Source organism: Cucurbita pepo, chromosome LG03 (genome assembly GCF_002806865.2).
Source record: "Cucurbita pepo subsp. pepo cultivar mu-cu-16 chromosome LG03, ASM280686v2, whole genome shotgun sequence".
In the NCBI taxonomy this organism is placed as follows: Eukaryota; Viridiplantae; Streptophyta; class Magnoliopsida; order Cucurbitales; family Cucurbitaceae; genus Cucurbita; species Cucurbita pepo.
The window spans coordinates 12,678,192-12,697,035 of record NC_036640.1 but is presented as its reverse complement, the minus strand read 5'-3'; the positions used below and the strand labels follow the sequence as shown (position 1 = coordinate 12,697,035).

The following is an 18,844-nucleotide window of genomic DNA, read 5'->3' as shown; positions in this document are numbered from 1 at the left end:
AGTGAGGAATATTATCTCATTGTTAATTTAGTGGAGATCATGGATTTATAAGTGAGGAATATTATCTCATTGTTATGAGACCTTTTAGAAACCTCAAATAAAAAACACGAGAGCATGCTCAAAGTGAACAATATTATACCACAGAGTCGCAGCAAAAAAAACAATAGAAAATAATAAAATATCAAACTTAATTTTTTAAAAATAGAAAATAATAAATAATTATGAAATATGACTTTAGGCATGCTTTTAAGTAATTTTATAGGAAAAATTTGACCTTTAAATTATTGTAATAATAAAAGTTATAATCGTCTCTAATAATAATAAAAAAAAAACCATAAAGCGAATTTTAATTAGATTTAAGATATTAAGGTAAATATAGGAAAAATTAAAATAAAAAATATCTATAAACATTCCAATTTATTTAAAAAATATTAATGTAAGATATTATTTTCTCAAAATTATAATTGAGTATAAATTATTTAGAATTTTAAATGAAAATTAAAATCTTTAACCGATTTATAATAAAAGTAAAAGGAAAAAAAAAAACGTAAATCTGTAAGGTGGGTCGGTTCCGCTGACTCGTCAACCGCGGGGGAGAAAAACAAGGAAAAAAGAAAAAAGAAAAAACAAAGAAGAAATTGGCGCTGAAGCAAAAGCTCTGTTTGCTCGTTTGCAGGAGTCAGGTCCGAGATCCTGAAACTTGGTGGATAGATCTATCAACGCCTCTCCTTCACTTGCCTCGTTCTATTTCTTCAATGATTTGCTTGCATTTGTTAGCTCGACGATGTTCTAATTGTCAATTTTATTTCATTCGTTCGAGGAAATTATAATGTATTGGATCTGTTTGAACTTGCAGAAGTGGGAATCGACCTGATGGATTTTATTGGCGCGGTCTGAATCGGACCTGAATGAGATCATTGCCATTGGAAGAGAAAGCAATTGGTGATAGATATGGCTGCTGGTGGTTTTGTCACGCGGGCTTTCGAGTCCATGCTTAAAGAATGTTCTGGCGGCAAGAAGTACCCAGCCCTTCAGAAAGCTATTCAGGCATTTATAGGTCTCGTTCTCATTCGTTTCTTGAATTCTGCAAGGTTGCATTATGGATCTGTCTGTTTCTTCCTCTGAATCTTTGGAAATCTTCTGAATAACTGTTTTCTCTTCTGCCCGGAAATTTGTTTGGGACTGTTGTTCGTACTGTTTCCACTGGTTTTACTCTTGCATTGGTCAAATGCATTGATTAGTTATTTAAGAGAAGTTTGGCATCTTTTCTCGCATTCGGAATTAGGCGAGTTTAAGAATTTTATTCGGTGTTCCGTGCATGTGTGTGATTTGCATGAAAATTCTCCATGCCGTGTTGCATAATTGTCTTGCTGATGATTCCGGCGACCGCTTTTCAGATAGCACGAAAGAGATCAATCAGAGTCAACATGCTACACCAGTCGAGACAAAGCAACCGGCTCCTTCAGCTGGAGATTCCAGGTTTTACTCCGTGAATCTCCTTTGTTCTTCATAATGTAGCTAGTATATTTTATTTCAACATTCCTTGTGTTTTTACATCACAAAAATGATCGGAAAAAGTGGATATTAGGTCCTTAATCTTTTCAATTGTTTCATTGTATATTAATTGGCTTGCATGAGAGTTTAAAGTCTAGTCGTTCATTTGTGAAAAGAAGAAGAAAAGAAAAGAAGAAAAAAGTCTTTGACAGACAGGTAAATTTTCATTCACTGTTGGTTACAGTGAAACTGGAGGGCAAGCAGACGAGTCTCAGACAGCACAAACTGCACAGGAGGTTGAGAATGATGGCGGGAAAGTTGCTCCACGTGACCATGTATTAATTGTGTTAGGAAATGCTGGCAATGTCTTGCATGGAGATGATGCAGAGCTTGTTTTGAGTCCACTTCGCCTCGCATTTGACACAAAGAATTTAAAAGTCCTGGAACTCGCTTTGGATTGTCTCCATGTACGTGTTTTTATTTGTCTATGAAACCTTACCCTTCGATTGATGATTGCCTTTTTAAACAGCAATATTTTCTAACGATCTTTTATGAGATTTTGTTTATGTTATCTTAAGATCTCTCATTGTGTAATTGACAGAAACTCATTGCTTACGATCACTTAGAAGGTGATCCTGGTTTAGAAGATGGTAAAAATGCCCCTCTTTTCACTGACATTCTGAACATGATTTGCGGTTGTATTGACAACTCATCACCTGATAGGTATGTCCCATTGCATATTATGAACATTTTTCACATTTTTGTTCTGCTAATTTATGGCCAAGTATTTGCATGGGATGGTATGCAGTACCATTTTGCAAGTGTTGAAGGTTCTTCTTACAGCGGTTGCATCTACAAGGTTCAGAGGTACGTGGTTGTAGATAGGTGGTTATGATTGTTGCTTAATCAAGTCTTGACTTTTGAAAAGTGGATCGTGGATGAATGGGATTTTGTGCATCTTGATCTGGATTCTTTTGTACCATCTTGAGTTTAAGTAATGTTTTAATTATGAGGTTCTCTTCCAATTTAAAAGCGTCCATAGAATCGTGAATTTTATTTCAGAAGACTCCTTGATTAATGCTCAGATGAATAGAGATAATGCTCAAAAGCTGAGGGTGCATTTAAGTTATTATAAAGTTGGCTGTTTGGACTCTTGTAAATGCAGTATAGCATCATTCCTAGAAAATCAGCAGAACACGTTAATGTAATATTTTTAACGATTATAGGATTTTGAAGATAAGTTGTCTTATTTTTTTATTACTTTGTAATGGTGTGCAATATACCTCTCTTGGTGATCTTTTAACTACAGGAAATTCTTTCGTAATAACAACTGTTAGATTATTTGGATGGAAAGACTCTTCCTCTATAGTTCTTCAATTGGAGTTTCCTCTGCCCGCTCCTTAGGTTCTGTTCTTTCATTATTTAAGGGTAGTGTCTGATATGTTATATAACACCATTTTCCATGGTAGCAACAACAAGAATCATTATGATTTTGGAATTTTTTCTAAAGCTAGGAGATCACGGTTTATGTCCTTGGACTTAGGTATTGACCTGTGGGTAGGAAAGTCAGATGTTCTAGGCAATTTCTTATTGAACCGTTTAACTAACTAGAGTTGAGCATGTGTATTGTATTCTTGTTGAAAGTCCTTTCAGGTAGCCAATTGGTAATATTTGTTTTGGAACATGATGAAGGGTGATCTAAACTTTTTGACTCTAAAGAGACATCCACACGGTAGCTCGTCACTGAGTTTTTTATTGCCTCTGCAAGCAAGTGCAAGAAAACATTCCCTTAGCTGGTTTGCTATAGGTCTATTACTGTAGTCTAGAGAGCCTCTGGATGGCCATAGCTAAATGCAATGCCTTTATTGAGACTTGATCTAGATTCATGTCGGGTAATGATGAGATGAGGTATTGGGAGAACGAGTGAGTGGGAAATGGAGCCTCTCTTTTCTTCATTGCTGTACTCTCTGGACAAGGCATCTCTGAAGCAATCTAGCAATCTAGAATATTGGAATAAGAGAAAATTGGCTGATGCACTCACTTCAAGAAATATCTCAGAAGGAGGGAAATGGAATAATGAGCAACCTTGTTTTTTGAAGTGGCAAGTGCTAGGATGGATTATTCAAGAGATGCTAGGTGGGGGGGTGCTTCATCAGGGACTTTCTTATAATTTGACCATTGCACGAGGCCGTTGATGATTTGTAGGGTTTGCAGAAGTCTTATTACCCAAAGAAGGGCGTTTGCTTTAATAATGGTTCTAGGTGTAGTGGATTCACCAATAATTTCTTCAAAGACAAGGCCATGATTTTATTTGTTATTGTTTGTTCCATCATCCTTCTGGAGTGATGGATTGGAAGGGTAGACCAGTCTTCAAATACTTAATGAGCTTATCGTAGGCTTTCTTGAGTAGTTCTCCATATTTGTTTATTGTGAGCTTTTCTTCTTTATCTGTCAATTCTTTTGCTACGAAGTCTTCAGTTTTCTAATTTCAACTTCTTCTCTTCTTGAAATGCAGTACACGGGGAGCCTTTGTTAGGAGTCATTAGGGTTTGCTGCAACATTGCTCTCAATAGGTAGTTTGCATGTTGCCATTGTTTGATCTCTTCTTGTCAACTTAAAATAGTATAAATTGAACTATTTCCTTAAATCCATAGCAAAAGTCCCATAAATCAAGCTACTTCAAAGGCAATGTTGACACAGATGATCAGCATTGTATTTAGGAGAATGGAAACCGACCAGGTATGTAATTTAAACCTTGGTGCAAATACTTTTTTCTATTAATCGACAAGGAGAGAGATAGAACAAATTTCTTCTACCTTTGTTGGAAAGTGAGTGACAGAGAACTTGATGAACATTCAGGATAGTTTATCTACTTCCTCTGGGACAAATGAATCCATCTCTGCAGAAATTTCCAGTACGGTAGATGAAAAAACTACTGTGAATGAAGAAAATGACAAAGAGACTACTCTAGGAGATGTACTTGATTCAGTTAAAGACACATCCATTGCATCAGTAGAGGAACTTCAGAACCTTGCAGGTGGTGCTGATATCAAGGTACATATTCTTTTTATATAGGTTTTGTTTGGAATCCTATGAGCAGTTAGTATCTTGTTGCCTTTGTTTTCCAGCATTTTGTTCCAGGAAATTTGCATGGTTATGAGTTACAAAAGATCTCGTGTTGCACAGGGTTTAGAAGCCATTCTTGACAAAGCTGTTCATATTGAAGATGGTAAAACGATGTCACGGTATATATTATAATGTGCTTTAAGACTGATTGTCATTCTAACGTAATTATTGTGGAAGGATACTTACTATTTTCTTGGATTATTAAAACTCTTGTTATTCACATTCTTCAAGAGGGATTGATTTGGAGAGCGTGAACATTGTTCAACGTGATGGGCTACTGGTATTTCGCACACTTTGCAAGGTTGGTTGTCTCAGAATTCTCTCTGCATTGCTGTGTTTATCATTTTAAGCTTCTCATTTGATTCTGCAGTGCTATGTTTCAGATGGGAATGAAGGAGGAAACTGATGAAGTCACAACCAAGACTCGCATTTTATCTCTTGAGCTTCTGCAGGTTAGTTGCGTAACTTGGTTAATGGTTCGGCATAATTAATTATATGTTTGGTGTATGACACAGTAGAGCACTGATATCTTCTAATACTTTGTTTCAGTCCAGAAAATTAATCTGAGTCCTTCAGATTTACTGCTATTTGTTGATGGATCAGTATGCAGTTTAATATCATCTTGCCCATGGCTGAATCTATTATGATTTTGAGAACGGAGTTCAGTTGATTGTCCTGATTTAGTTTTATGAATGAGACGTTTTTGGTTCTATGAATGAAAGAACTAATATGATTTTAAGAACGTACAAATATCTGCGAAGTTTTATTTTCTCTTTCTATCACGTACACAACTCAATGAAAAATCATAGTAAAGAACGTTTAGTGTATGTCAAAGCTTTGCTGACTTGAGTTACAAGAATTTATTTTACATGCTTTGAATGCTGAATGTCCTTTTCCACCCCTCTTATACTTTATATGATACAATCTTGCAGGGTTTATTAGAAGGGGTGAGCCAAGCATTTACAAAAGACTTCCATTTTATTGACTCAGTGAAAGCATTTCTTTCATATGCTTTATTACGAGCTTCTGTTTCACAATCTCCAGTAATATTTCAGGTGTGCACGCTGAACAATCAATATTTACTATCTCATTTGAGTGAAACAGGCTGATATTTGTTTCTGATCATATCTTTCTCCTGACAGTATGCAACTGGAATTTTCTCTGTGCTTTTGTTGCGATTTAGGGAAAGTCTTAAAGTATGTATCTTCTTTATCCTGATGCTTAATAAAAAAAATTTAACCAGTTTATAAAAATTTCTTTTAATTAGATAGAGGCAGTTAAACACGATCTTTTCATTTTCAGGGTGAAATTGGCATATTCTTTCCCCTGATAGTTGTGAGATCATTGGATGGCACAGATTTTCCTGTTAATCAAAAAATAAGTGTTCTCAAGTATGACCCTCTAATGCTTGTTAACATATGGCATGGCTATGTCACTGTTCAGTCTAATTCTGCTGTTCTGGTTTTGGAACTTCATTTGACAATTTCTTCTCTGTCTGTTTCCAGGATGCTTGAGAAAATATGTAGGGAACCCCAAATTCTTGTTGACATATTTGTCAACTATGATTGTGATCTTGAGGCTCCCAATTTGTTTGAACGCATGGTACGGCCTGTGTAATTTATTCTGATTTTAAATACTTTATTTGGAGTAAAACGTGTTGGTTTGGGCTTATTCTTTCTTTTACTCTGTTTTGTAGGTAACCACGTTATCTAAAATTTCTCAAGGCACCCTAAATGCAGATCCAAATGTGGCAGCTGTATCCCAGACAACTTCAATTAAAGGATCATCACTTCAAGTGGGTCTTATATTATTGCCCATTTTCCAATCTTGCTATAATTCGTGCTTGATTTTGCACGACTACTTATTGGTTTGATGACCATTTCTTTTTTCTTGACCCTTCCAGTGTCTTGTGAATGTGCTCAAATCATTAGTTGACTGGGAGAAGTCACGTCTCCATTCAGAAAAGCAGAGTTTAAGTGTTCATTCGTTAGAAGAAGAGTCTTCAGGCAACGAAAATCTTGAGAACAAGAGCAGGGAAGATGTGACGGGCAATTTTGAGAATGACGAGTCCACGGTGGAAGCTGCCATCTTTGAGGTGATTAAAATTTAACTTACATTTCTCTAGTTGTGAAGATATATTTTTCTAAAATCCTACTGTCGGCTGTTTTCTGATCTCCTTTATTGTTATGAACGTATTTTAGTCCCTAATTTTTTGTTTGTTTTTATTAAACACAGTTCAATAGGAAACCAGTTAAGGGTGTTGAGTATCTGATTTCAAATAAGTTGGTGGGGAACACACCATCTACAGTTGCTCAGTTTCTCCAAAATACTCCCTGCTTGGACAAGGTAGAATCTCACTCTTCAAAGAACGCTGGTTGCTATGTTTTAATTGACACTTCTACTATGAATTGGCTCAAAATAGACTTGTTGCAACCTTTTACTTCCAGACTATGATTGGTGATTATCTGGGTCAGCATGAAGAGTTTCCTGTTGCAGTCATGCATGCATATGTAGATTCCATGAAATTTTCAGGCATGAAGTTTGATGCTGCAATGCGTGAATTTCTCAAAGGTTTTCGTCTTCCAGGGGAAGCTCAAAAGATTGATCGCATCATGGAGAAATTTGCAGAACGGTATATTTACACCATGTGCACTTGGTTTTAAGAGAAGAAAAATTCTTTCGTTACTAGAGAAAGAGTGTAAAGAGGGGAGGATAAGGAAGTCTCTCAAAAGGGCAATGTGTTTGAAAGCACCCTACATGGTACAGATAAGAGAAAAGATGATTACAAAATGGATTGCATAGCAAACATCAGAGAGAAGCCATTGCTCTCGCATTCTCTCAAAAGTTACCTTAATAGAATAATGATAAATTCTCCAATTTCTTTTAAAACATAATTCTTGAAGAACTTCTCAGGCATTTGAGAGTTGGTCCCTCCCCTCATTTTCTTGGACATTCAATTGCATTCCTCCGTAGAATTGGTTCCAATCAGAACGTTGGACTTTGTGGTTAATTTGCATATTTAATAGGATTTGTTCCAATCAGACATATTGGGTTTTGCCTAATTTGACATGTACTGAAGCAAGATATCTTGAATTCAGATCTTCATTTTCATATTTTTTTTTTTTTTTTTTTTTTTTTTTTTTTTTTTTTTTTTTTTTTTTTTTTTTNACCCTGCTTTTCGAAGTAGTCTTAAACCATATGAGAGGAGAGTGTTGAGAAAACATCTCAATAAGTCCATTAGACTCTAATCCCTTACGGAAGATGTTAAAGATGTTATCATTATCTTTTTTCCATCTCGATAATTGAAAAGATAGTTCAGAACTCAGATTCACTCATTTGTTTCCTTTTTGCTGACATGATTTTCACTTTCTAATGGCAGCTAGTGATATGTGTTTGTGTTGTATCCATACCAGATATTGTGCAGACAACCCTGGCCTTTTCAAGAATGCAGACACTGCATATGTTCTAGCTTATGCTGTGATTATGTTGAACACTGATGCTCATAACCCTATGGTGTGGCCTAAGATGTTGAAGCCTGATTTCACTCGTATGAATGTCATGAATGATCCAGAAGATTGTGCCCCTACAGAACTCCTGGAAGATATATATGACTCTATAGTTAAGGAAGAGATCAAAATGAAAGATGACAGCACTGACAAAGCAAAAAGCCGCAGAGAAAGGCTGGAGGGAGAAGAGAGGGGAGGCCTTATGAGTATTCTTAACTTGGCTCTTCCGAGAAAAATGTCCTCCACTGGTGCCAAATCCGAGAGTGAGGCTATTATTAAGCAAACACAAGTTATATTCCGAAATCAAGGAGCAAAGAGTGGGGTTTTTTATACCTCACAGAGAATTGAACTTGTAAGGCCTATGGTTGATGCTGTAGGATGGCCTTTACTTGCTACTTTCTCTGTTACTATGGAGGAAGGTGACAATAAACCTAGGGTTGTCCTTTGTATGGAGGGGTTTAGAGCTGGTATACATATCACACATGTTCTTGGAATGGATACCATGCGCTATGCATTCCTAACATCTCTCATCAGGTACGATACTGTTTTTTATTATTATTTTATTAATTTGAAAAGATAGGGGAAAAAACTCAATCTATACTCCTAAACTTTGTAGGTTGAATCAATTAAAACCCCATATCAATTTAAATTCTAAACTTTTTCAAGAGGATCGATTTTGACCCTTCATTAGGATTTTGTTTTAAAATTGTTGATTAATACTTCTCACATGCATGTAAGACTTCTTTAAATGCAGAAATTAATACAATATTAAATTGAAATGCTAGAATCAAGTGGGTAAGCATTTGTCATAGAGTGTTTTTATTTCTTCTTCTTCTTTTTTTTTTTTTACTTATTCAGGAAGAATTTTGCGATAATTTTTTTTGCTACTTGTCTTGGATTTTGAATAAAGAATAATGTTATTTAGGTAATTTTAAGTTGATTTTAAATGGAATCAAGTGAAATAGTTATGAATCACTAACAATTGGTCTAAATTGATTTATTTATGCAAGTTCAAACTGATACAATTATTAGTTTAAAGTTCTAATTTAAATAACCTGCAAAATATAAAGATATAAATTGATTCTTTTCCCCAAGATCTTAAATATAACTTTACACATGTTTGAGTTTTAATCTATTTATTTATTGCATCTGCTACTGCTGTCGTTTGTTTTAATTTCATTTTCTTGTGATAACAAGGTTTGCCTTTGACTGATGGAACTAGTTTGTTTAAATTTTGGGAAAACTGATGTCATTACATTCTTTTGCTAGGTTTACTTTCTTGCATTCACCAAAGGAAATGCGTAGTAAAAATGTAGAAGCATTACGCATGCTATTGGCCGTGTGTGATTTAGAGACAGAATCCCTTCAAGACACTTGGAATGCAGTTTTAGAATGTGTGTCTCGTCTTGAATTCATCACATCGACTCCTTCTATTGCAGCGACTGTCATGCATGGATCAAATCAGATCTCCAGGGATGCTGTTGTTCAATCCCTAAAAGAGTTAGCTGGGAAGCCTGCGGATCAAGTATTTGTGAACAGTGTAAAACTTCCCAGTGACTCTGTTGTGGAGTTTTTCACTGCTCTATGTGGTGTCTCTGCAGAAGAATTGAAACAAACTCCTGCACGTGTTTTTAGCTTGCAAAAGCTTGTTGAGATAAGCTATTATAATATGGCTCGTATACGAATGGTATGAGGAGTTCGGATAAATTTTTTATTGATAATGTCATTAATAATATTTATCTCCAAATGTGTTGGGGTCATGCCATACTAGTCTAATGAACTGAGGATATTCTTAGTTGTGACAAGGATGCTTTGACCCAGATGTGAACCATTCACTGGATTTAAGTAACTGGGCCAAATGTTATCTACTCTTACAATAGTGATAGGATTGCCTCCACGATGTCCTGTACTGTCATTTGTGATCTTAAATCCATTGTGATGATTAAAAAATATTTATAGGGGTGGTGGTTGCAGGGGCTTATAACTTTAAATGGTTATGCATGTCCAATTTTTTGCCTATAATATTGATTGCTTTTCTTCTGTCACAACACTAAGATGCTGGAGGCGAAGGGTCTGTCCTCATTTTTTACAACACCTCATTCTTTCTTTGGATGCATAGGGACTGGAAGAATTTTAGAAAATAATTGTATGGAGGCACCAATTATGCAAAGTGTTGACTTTCTCCTTTCATTATGTTGCTTAACTGAGCATATTGTGCTTATTATCCACGTGATGCAATTCATAAAGTTTTTCTTCTACTCGGACCTCTATGCACTGTTTATATCATGCAATGTAAAAAATTTCCTTTGCTAAATGTTATTTAGCCAAGCAAATATCATTATCAATTTTTTTTTTTTCACTGTGTTTATTGTGGTTAGCTAAGCCTCAATTTTAAAATACTTATATATTGATTGTGGGTGGAAGAATGATCTCCTCTTGATGCAAGGATGACTTTTGAAATTTCCTTGATACTTTGCATAACTTTATATTACTTAAAGAATTTGATTGCGCATTGAGACATTAAATTTCATGTTGTAACTTATTCAATATGTGTTACGTTTTCATTTTTGGTGAGGACATTTTTACTTGTGCATCTTCCAGGTTTGGGCTAGGATATGGTCTGTCCTGTCAAATCACTTTATTTCTGCTGGGAGCCATCATGACGAGAAGATTGTAATATATGCCATAGATTCTCTGAGGCAGCTTGGGATGAAGTACTTGGAGAGAGCTGAACTTGCCAACTACACATTCCAAAATGACATTCTTAAGCCATTTGTTGTTCTCATGCGTAACAGTCAAAGTGAATCGATAAGGAGCCTTATTGTTGACTGTATTGTTCAAGTACGTCAAACTATCAACTTTTATAGCGAACTTGTACAAATCACTTCATTATATTTGAATCTACTGGAGGTTTCTGGCACATTTATTAGATTTTTTTATTATTTTTTATTACAGATGATAAAATCAAAAGTTGGTAACATAAAGTCTGGATGGCGAAGTGTTTTTATGGTTTTCACAGCTTCCGCAGATGATGAATCTGAGTCAATTGTTGAAAGTGCCTTCGAAAATGTTGAACAGGGTAAGCATTTTGTTTCTGTTTCCTGTTGAGAGATACTTATCTTTTGGCATATTACTCCTCAAAATTTGAATATCTAATGCTGAAGAGATTTGCAGTTATATTGGAGCACTTTGATCAGGTAGTTGGGGAATGTTTTATGGACTGTGTCAACTGTCTTATAAGGTTCGCCAATAACAAAAGTTCCCATCGTATAAGTTTGAAGGCTATTGCACTCCTACGTATATGTGAGGATCGATTGGCAGAGGTTTGTTGTACTCCCATGTAGTTTGAGTTGTTAGCAAATCACTTGCATCTAAGATGTTCTGCTTAAAAGCTCTTTGTTATTTCCATGAAAGAGTGCCTTTTTTTTTTTTTTTGTTTTTTCCTTTCTTTTAAAGTTTTCTTATGAGTAGCGACCTTGATGTGCAGCCTTGAGTAGTGGTGTTAGCACAACAGGACCAGACTCTGAGCTTTTATTTCGAAGTTTCATTATTCATATCACCAAAATGTTTGTATAATTCGTCAGGAGTACACTTTTGGAAAATATGACCAAAAGAAAATGTGGGAGACTTGATTCGTTTCCATTAGAGGGAAGTGATAAAAAGAAATCTTAGGTGTACTGTAAATCACTTTAGACCTCAGAGTAGTCTCTTTAAGGTTAAACTATTCATTCATCTTCATTTGGATTCCCTAGTGAAAAAAAAAAGAAAAAAAAAAATCAATTGGATTCCAACTTGATGTAATCCTTCTGTTGGGAAATAATATTTGCTTGATTACTGAGGATTTTGTGGGTATAATAGCTGCACAATATACTTCTTACAGTTGCTTCAATAAGTTACCATACTGAAGCACACGTTTCAGATGAATCTTATTTTATTTGTAGAAAATTTGGGGATGATGATAGTAGTGAACCTTTGATAACTATGTTGATACTTGGTTTGGATAATTCAATATTCCCTCCATTCAATTCAATTTCTCTAATGCATAGGGTTTCATACCTGGTGGTGCTTTGAGGCCGACCGACGATAGTGCTGATCCAGTATTTGATATGACTGAGCACTATTGGTTCCCAATGCTTGCTGGGTTGTCAGATTTGACATCAGACACGAGATCAGAGGTCCGGAGTTGTGCACTGGAAGTTTTGTTTGACTTGCTGAATGAGAGAGGTGCCAAGTTCTCAAAATCATTTTGGGAGAGCATTTTTCATCGCGTCTTGTTTCCAATTTTTGATCACTTGAGACATGCTGGGAAGGAAAGCTTGAATTCTAGTGGTGATGAGTGGCTCCGTGAAACAAGTATTCACTCGCTTCAGTTGCTTTGCAATCTCTTCAATGCATTTTACAAGGTATTAATGGGCTTAAATTTGGTTATTTTTAATCTAACCATAAATTAACTGCCAAAATGGTTTTTTGAAGATAAGATTTCTTCCTTTTCAATTTTTTTTTTCAATGTTGTACACTTCTCAGTGGTGTCAAAGCTATAGCAATTCATTTTGTGATTACCCCATTTCTTTGGTTCTTCTTAGCCTTCTTGTAAGTTTTCTTAGGGAGGGGGAACCTCTTCCACCCGCCCCCAGGTTGTTCTTCCTTGTTGTGGGGTAAATTATCCTTTCTGTTCCCTATAAAAGAAAAACAGTAAATCAAAATGGTATTTAACCTTATTTCATTGAGTTTATATGCCTCTCAAGGAGGTGGATAACTGTCCAACCACATAGCATTTTCCTTTAGAGAAATGAATTCTTGGGTTACTCTTGCAACTGTTGGGAACAAATCCACGATAGTTAGGGATTAATATATACATATATATATTTTTGTCTTAATCGAAGTGTTTCGAAAAGATTTGCTCAACATAAGTATGCTGATGCTGTTAATGTGTGGTCTAATATGCCTCCATACTGACCAAGTTACTGAAAAATGTTCTTTTGTGTTTGATCCTGCAAGATTGTATGCCTTGCTGCTGCGTTTAAGATTTGATTTCTTTGTTAAACAGGATTCATAGTCTGTAGATATTTCTAAAAATATATTTTTTTTTTTCATGATAAACGTAAATATGATCATAATTATGCTTTTCACAGATCATTTGTTGAATCTCTAAATTATGCTTCTCAATTGACTGTATTTAAGTTTTTCTGTAAACCTTTTTGTATTGACAAATATTATTTCCTTCTTTAGGAGGTGTGCTTTATGCTACCTCCACTGTTGACCTTGCTATTAGATTGTGCAAAGCAGCCGGAACAATCAGTGGTTTCATTGGCTTTGGGTGCTCTGGTGCACCTAACAGAAGTTGGCGGACACCAATTTAGCGAGGATGACTGGGACACATTGTTAAAAAGTATAAGGTGAATACTACTTTCTTTTTAATCTTTTTTTTTTTCTTTATAACATTAAACAAACTTACTTCAACTTGATATATGAAAAGTTACAAATAAGTAAAGAGCCAACAGTTACAAATTAGTGAAGAGACAAAAGTTAACAAAACTGAAAAGAAAGCTAAACCTCAAATAATTTGTACAAGAACCATATTCCATTATTTTTATTTTTATTATTATTATTTTTTTGGGGAGGGGGGATGAGAAATATAGAGACCGAATTCCTTATGTTTTTAATGAGGAACAAAACCCCAATTCAATTTGTGTTGATTACAAATCTTTTGCCTTTATGGTAGCTTGACATGAAATAACTATGAAAAATTCCAATGATCGCTTGACAAACAATCAATCTTCCGCTTGACAAACAAAATTTCTAGTTATTTATTCATTTATTATATTTATTTTCTATTTTTGTTACCCTTTAAGTTTGGCAATGATGAATAAAAGAAATTCTAGTTTATACAACACTTTTTCCTTGATCAGCTTCCCAAGCTTCTAGAAATTGCAAGCTTTTCACCCCAATCTTTCAGCCACTATCTTGACTTCAAAGAGATTTCAAAGATTTTGAGAGCCTTGTAAATATATATATATATATATATATTTTTTTTTTTAACACTTCCCTCTTATCTCTACATAAAAGGCAATATGTCATCCCCAAATTGAATGTGTAAAGGTGGATATTACTATTATCATTGCAAATGTCCATTATTGTTTACGTTTCTGTCTTTTCTCAGAGATGCTTCGTACACAACTCAACCACTTGAATTACTAAATGCTTTGGGTTTCGAGAAATCAAGCCATGATGAGGTGAATATTGTTGGTGGTACTTCCTTGAGGTCAGTTAGCCTGAAAGAAGCAAAGAACCATCATCTTGATGTCGGTGACCATGGAAAGGTATCTCCAGCATCCTCACCAAGGGTTGCAGATATCATTAGTCGGAATCCCATTGAAGAGTCTGGGTTACATGTTACCTCATATGAATCTGTTGAAGGTTATTCTTTTAGAAAACTGACGAGCCACATTCCTTTGATTCATTGTCACCTTTGTAAATAACGTAGGTTTGACCATTTAAAATTGTGTGTAAAGAAAGTAAGGAATGAAATTCTTTATATTGTAGGTCTTCAATCACCGTCAGCAAGAACAAGAGCTGCAGAACCTGGAAATCTTCTGCGGAGTCAAACAATAGGCCAAAGAATTATGGGAAATATGATGGATAATATCTTTGTTAGAAGTCTTACTTCAAAATCTAAGGGACGTGCATCAGATGTCTCTGTGCCATCTTCTCCAATAAAGGTATTGTACTTGTGGAATATATTTCCATAAGTTGTCTATGACCTTATCACGTATGTAGGATAGGATTTCTTGTTTGGAACTTCTAGTCCACTTTCCTATGAGTTTGTACGTTTCTTTTCTTCTCCCATGAAATTTTTTTATCGAGAGAAAAAGGAAAATGATTGACATAACCTAAACATAACTTTTGCTTGTTCAAATAACAAAGTAAGGTGAAGCATGGTCAAGAATTATGTATCACTTTATGATAAACAAATTTGTTTTGCAAGTTCGTTATTACTGGTAGTTCCTACAAAGGATCAGACTAAGGATGTGTACAATACTTGAATTCTTGATTTCTTGATGTAGATACTACATAGTTGGTTCTCATTGTTTGAACGGTGATTAGATTGAATCTTGGTTTCAAACAATGATTCAATTGATGATAAAGAAAGAGAATTCTAAGTTAAACTCCCCACCCTAATAGAAAAAAGAATCGATCATTTATCATATGATACTTAGTAAAACATTCATAAAAAGTCTCACAATTGAGTTTTCTTATGCAAGAGTGTAATTCATAAAAAGTCTTTGCTTGGATTCTTATAAAATCAATTGTGAGAATCCAAGCAAAGACTTCTTATAAGAAGTCTCACAATTGATTTTATAAGAATCCAAGCAAAGACTTCTTATAAGAAGTCTCACAATTGATTTTATAAGAATCCAAGCAAAGACTTTTCACAATTGATTCATACTTAGTAGATACTCAAGTCTTTGCTTGGATTTTATAAGAATCCAGTGTAATTCATTTTATAAGAATCCAAGCAAAGACTTGAGTTTTCTTATGCAAGAGTGTTCGCCATAGAACCGAGAGACCAGGGATCAGTGTAGTACTAAAAGAGCATCTGCAATATTTGCATTTGGAATAGTTGACTTATTGCCTCATGCTTAATCAATCAAGGACTGGTAGTTATTCTTCTATGTTAATGTGCTGTAGCATTTTATTCAATATGTACTTTATGCTTTATTTTCTAGTTTAAAATTAAGACAGTCTTTGCAGAATCTAAACACTGACACCTAAAGACCTATCTCTTTTATGTTCTTGCATTTGTTTAAATTTTCACACAACACCATTGTAGCTTCCTCCTGACACTGTGGATCCCGAGGTGAAAGATGATGAGGAAAGTTTGCTATTGGGGATTGTTCGAGGAAAGTGCATTACGCAACTCTTACTTCTGGGGGTCATTGATGGAATTCAGGTTTGAAGCTGATTATTTTATGCTTTTTTGGGAATGGAGTACTTGCTTATATTATTGTAATAATTTTCATTCATTCCTATATATCCTTTGTCACCTGCTGGTGGTAAAGTGATGAATGAGAAGTTTACACTGAATGTGGTGGGGACCAGTGGTGTAAAGGGGAAAGGGAGCTGCTATGAATTGTATTGTAAATTGTTTATTTCCACATTGTAATGCCTGATGGATTCTTGCAGAAGAAATACTGGGACAAGCTTGGAGCACCACAAAAGATTGCCATAATGGACATTTTGTTATCTTTGCTCGAATTTTCCGCTACTTATAACTCATATGATAATCTCAGACAGCGCATGCATCGCGTTCCTGATGAGAGGTAGACAGAGAAAGTTGCACTTTTCCCTAAATGTATCTAAATTTTTGTAATGAAAGATAATCATATTTCTTCCTTACACAGGCCTCCACTAAATCTTCTTCGCCAGGAGTTAGCTGGAACTTCAATTTACCTAGACATCTTACTTAAAGCAACTTCGGGATTTAATGGGATTGAAGCAGAACAAGAAACAACTGTCGATAATCTGGAAGTTGATACTGCATCAGCCAAAGATGATTTGACTTCCCCTCAGGATTCTAGTGCAGTTAACAATGTTGACGGAATAGCTGAAAGCAGGCTAGTATCGTTCTGTGAACAAGCTCTTAGGGATGCATCTGATCTGCAATCCTCTGCAGGGGAAGCCACTCACATGGATGTCCATCGAGTTTTGGAGTTACGTTCTCCGGTGATCATTAAGGTATCGATCAGTTGGCCATTCAGCTTTTAAATGTACTACATAAGTGTGATACTAGAGTTGTAATTTTTTTTTTTCCCCTCATTTTTATGACCGAAATAGGTTGTTCTTTCTACCAAGCTGAAATGCATAATTTAAGAACAATTGTTTCAATTTTTTCCATCCAGGTGCTCAAAGGCATGGGATTTATGAACAGTCAGATATTCAGAAGACACCTGAGAGAATTTTATCCTTTGCTTACAAAACTTGTATGCTGTGACCAGGTATTCTCCTGCAAAATGTTTAATATTCTCAGTGATATTATTTTCTTTTATGGGTATTACGAGGCTGTGCTATGTGAACATGCTTATGTATGCAACTATGTGACCTTTGAACACTATCTGATAGGGGTGAGAGCTCTTCACTGTTGCTACTTTTACCAGATAATGGTGTTTCTTTTTGGTACCTATATCTAAGGTTTTGTTGTGGCCCCTGTAACTTTTACTGCCTCTTGAGAACATTTTTATGGCTGCCATAATTTTTAATCGTTTTCTTGTAACAGCCTATGCCCACCGTTAGTAGATATTGTATTTTTTAGGCTTCCTCTCGAGGTTTTTAAAACATGTCTGTTAGGGAAAGGTTTCCACACCCCTATAAAGAATGCTACGTTATCCTCCCCAATCGGGGTCCAGCGTCCTCGCTGGCATTCGTTTCCTTCTTCAATCTATGTGGGACCTCTCCAATCCACCCATTTGGGGTTCAACATCCTTGCTGGCATACTGCCTCGTGTTGACCCCCCTTCGAGGCTCAGCCTCCTTGCTGACACATCGCCCGATGTGTGGCTCTGATATCATTTACAACAGCTTAAGCCCACCACTAGCAAATATTGTCCTCTTTGGACTTTCCTTTTTGTGTTTCCCCTCAAGGTTTTCAAAACGGCTAGGGAACGATTTTCACACCCTTATAAAGAATGCTTCGTTCTCCTCTCCAATCGAGGTAGGATCTCACCTTCCTGATTTAAAAAAAAAAAAAAAAAACTTTTTAAAACTTGAAAGTAGATGTCATTCATGGTCGTCTATTTACTTCATTACAAACAACTTTTTATTATCTTTAACAGTGGAGTGGAGTAGTTCTATATTCATTTGACATGGCTGGATTGGTGATCTTCTATTGGCTACTTTGTCCTAAGTCAATGTTTTGGACTGTATTTATTGACTGTGTTTTTTTAATCCAATACATAATATACGAGATAGATTCACTGTGTTCATTAGGGATATTTCTTTCTGATTACCTTTTTCTTGGTTTGTTCAGATTAATGTTCGAGGAGCTCTTGCTGATCTCTTCAAGATACAACTGAAAGCACTATTGCCATAGTTTCTATTGATTCTTTGTTCTCAAATCTCTCAAAGAGTGCTTTTAAGCATTGTTGCTCAAGAAGATCAAGCTCATCATCATTGAGTTCTCTTCGGATGACATTTATTTCGTCAATGTTAGATTTTTTTGGTAGGAAATGGAAGGAGAAGGTAAAAGTATAAGTTAACCACGGTAAAAAAGGAGGCAAACAGCACCATATTTTATAACGGATGAAGTGAAATCATCATGTCTCCTTGGTGTTACTGCGTGGTTAAGGTAGCTGAGGTAAAAATTTCAAATATTATGCCCACTCTCCAATTTTGAGGTGCGAATTTATTACTCGAGTATTAAAGTATTAATTTTAATGACTTGTAATTATTCATATTAGCTATCAATGCTTTTTGTTTTATTTCGATTTAACCTACATGCCAATATATGGTTAGGTACTCGAGATTACCCCCTCTTAATTTAAGCTGCTATTTCGGGATGAGGATTAAACCATCTACCTTTGAAATGGTAATTAATTACTGTTCTGATCAAATATGCTCGAATTGATGTGATAAATATTTATTGATGGCTATAAATGGGGGTTTTCATATTTGACCCTCTTCAAGCAATTGAAGAAGTCTATTTGGTGTCACATTCAGGCATTA

At 35.4% G+C, this 18,844-nt stretch overlaps 1 protein-coding gene across 4 annotated transcripts; it reads left to right on the top strand.

Annotated features, from left to right (window-relative positions):
- The first annotated feature begins 596 nt into the window (after positions 1-596).
- On the top strand, positions 597-18,692 carry LOC111789919 (brefeldin A-inhibited guanine nucleotide-exchange protein 5-like). Of its 4 annotated transcripts, none has more exons than XM_023670642.1 (34): positions 597-683; positions 857-1,057; positions 1,398-1,479; positions 1,739-1,961; positions 2,096-2,217; positions 2,303-2,361; positions 4,010-4,067; positions 4,149-4,233; positions 4,354-4,548; positions 4,681-4,739; positions 4,852-4,921; positions 5,004-5,072; positions 5,553-5,675; positions 5,763-5,816; positions 5,923-6,011; positions 6,126-6,222; positions 6,317-6,415; positions 6,524-6,715; positions 6,856-6,966; positions 7,068-7,252; positions 8,034-8,660; positions 9,396-9,813; positions 10,728-10,967; positions 11,082-11,205; positions 11,301-11,449; positions 12,173-12,529; positions 13,356-13,522; positions 14,287-14,543; positions 14,670-14,845; positions 15,958-16,077; positions 16,311-16,447; positions 16,529-16,862; positions 17,027-17,122; positions 18,150-18,692. In XM_023670642.1, exons 2-34 carry the CDS (start codon positions 952-954, stop codon positions 18,210-18,212), a joined length of 5,343 nt encoding a protein of 1,780 aa, XP_023526410.1. In that variant the 5' UTR covers positions 597-683; positions 857-951; the 3' UTR covers positions 18,213-18,692. The 4 variants fall into 4 exon arrangements, with proteins under 4 accessions (XP_023526410.1, XP_023526411.1, XP_023526409.1 ...); XM_023670643.1 differs by having other exon boundaries at positions 611-703; XM_023670641.1 differs by having other exon boundaries at positions 615-772.
- The last annotated feature ends 152 nt before the right edge of the window (positions 18,693-18,844 follow it).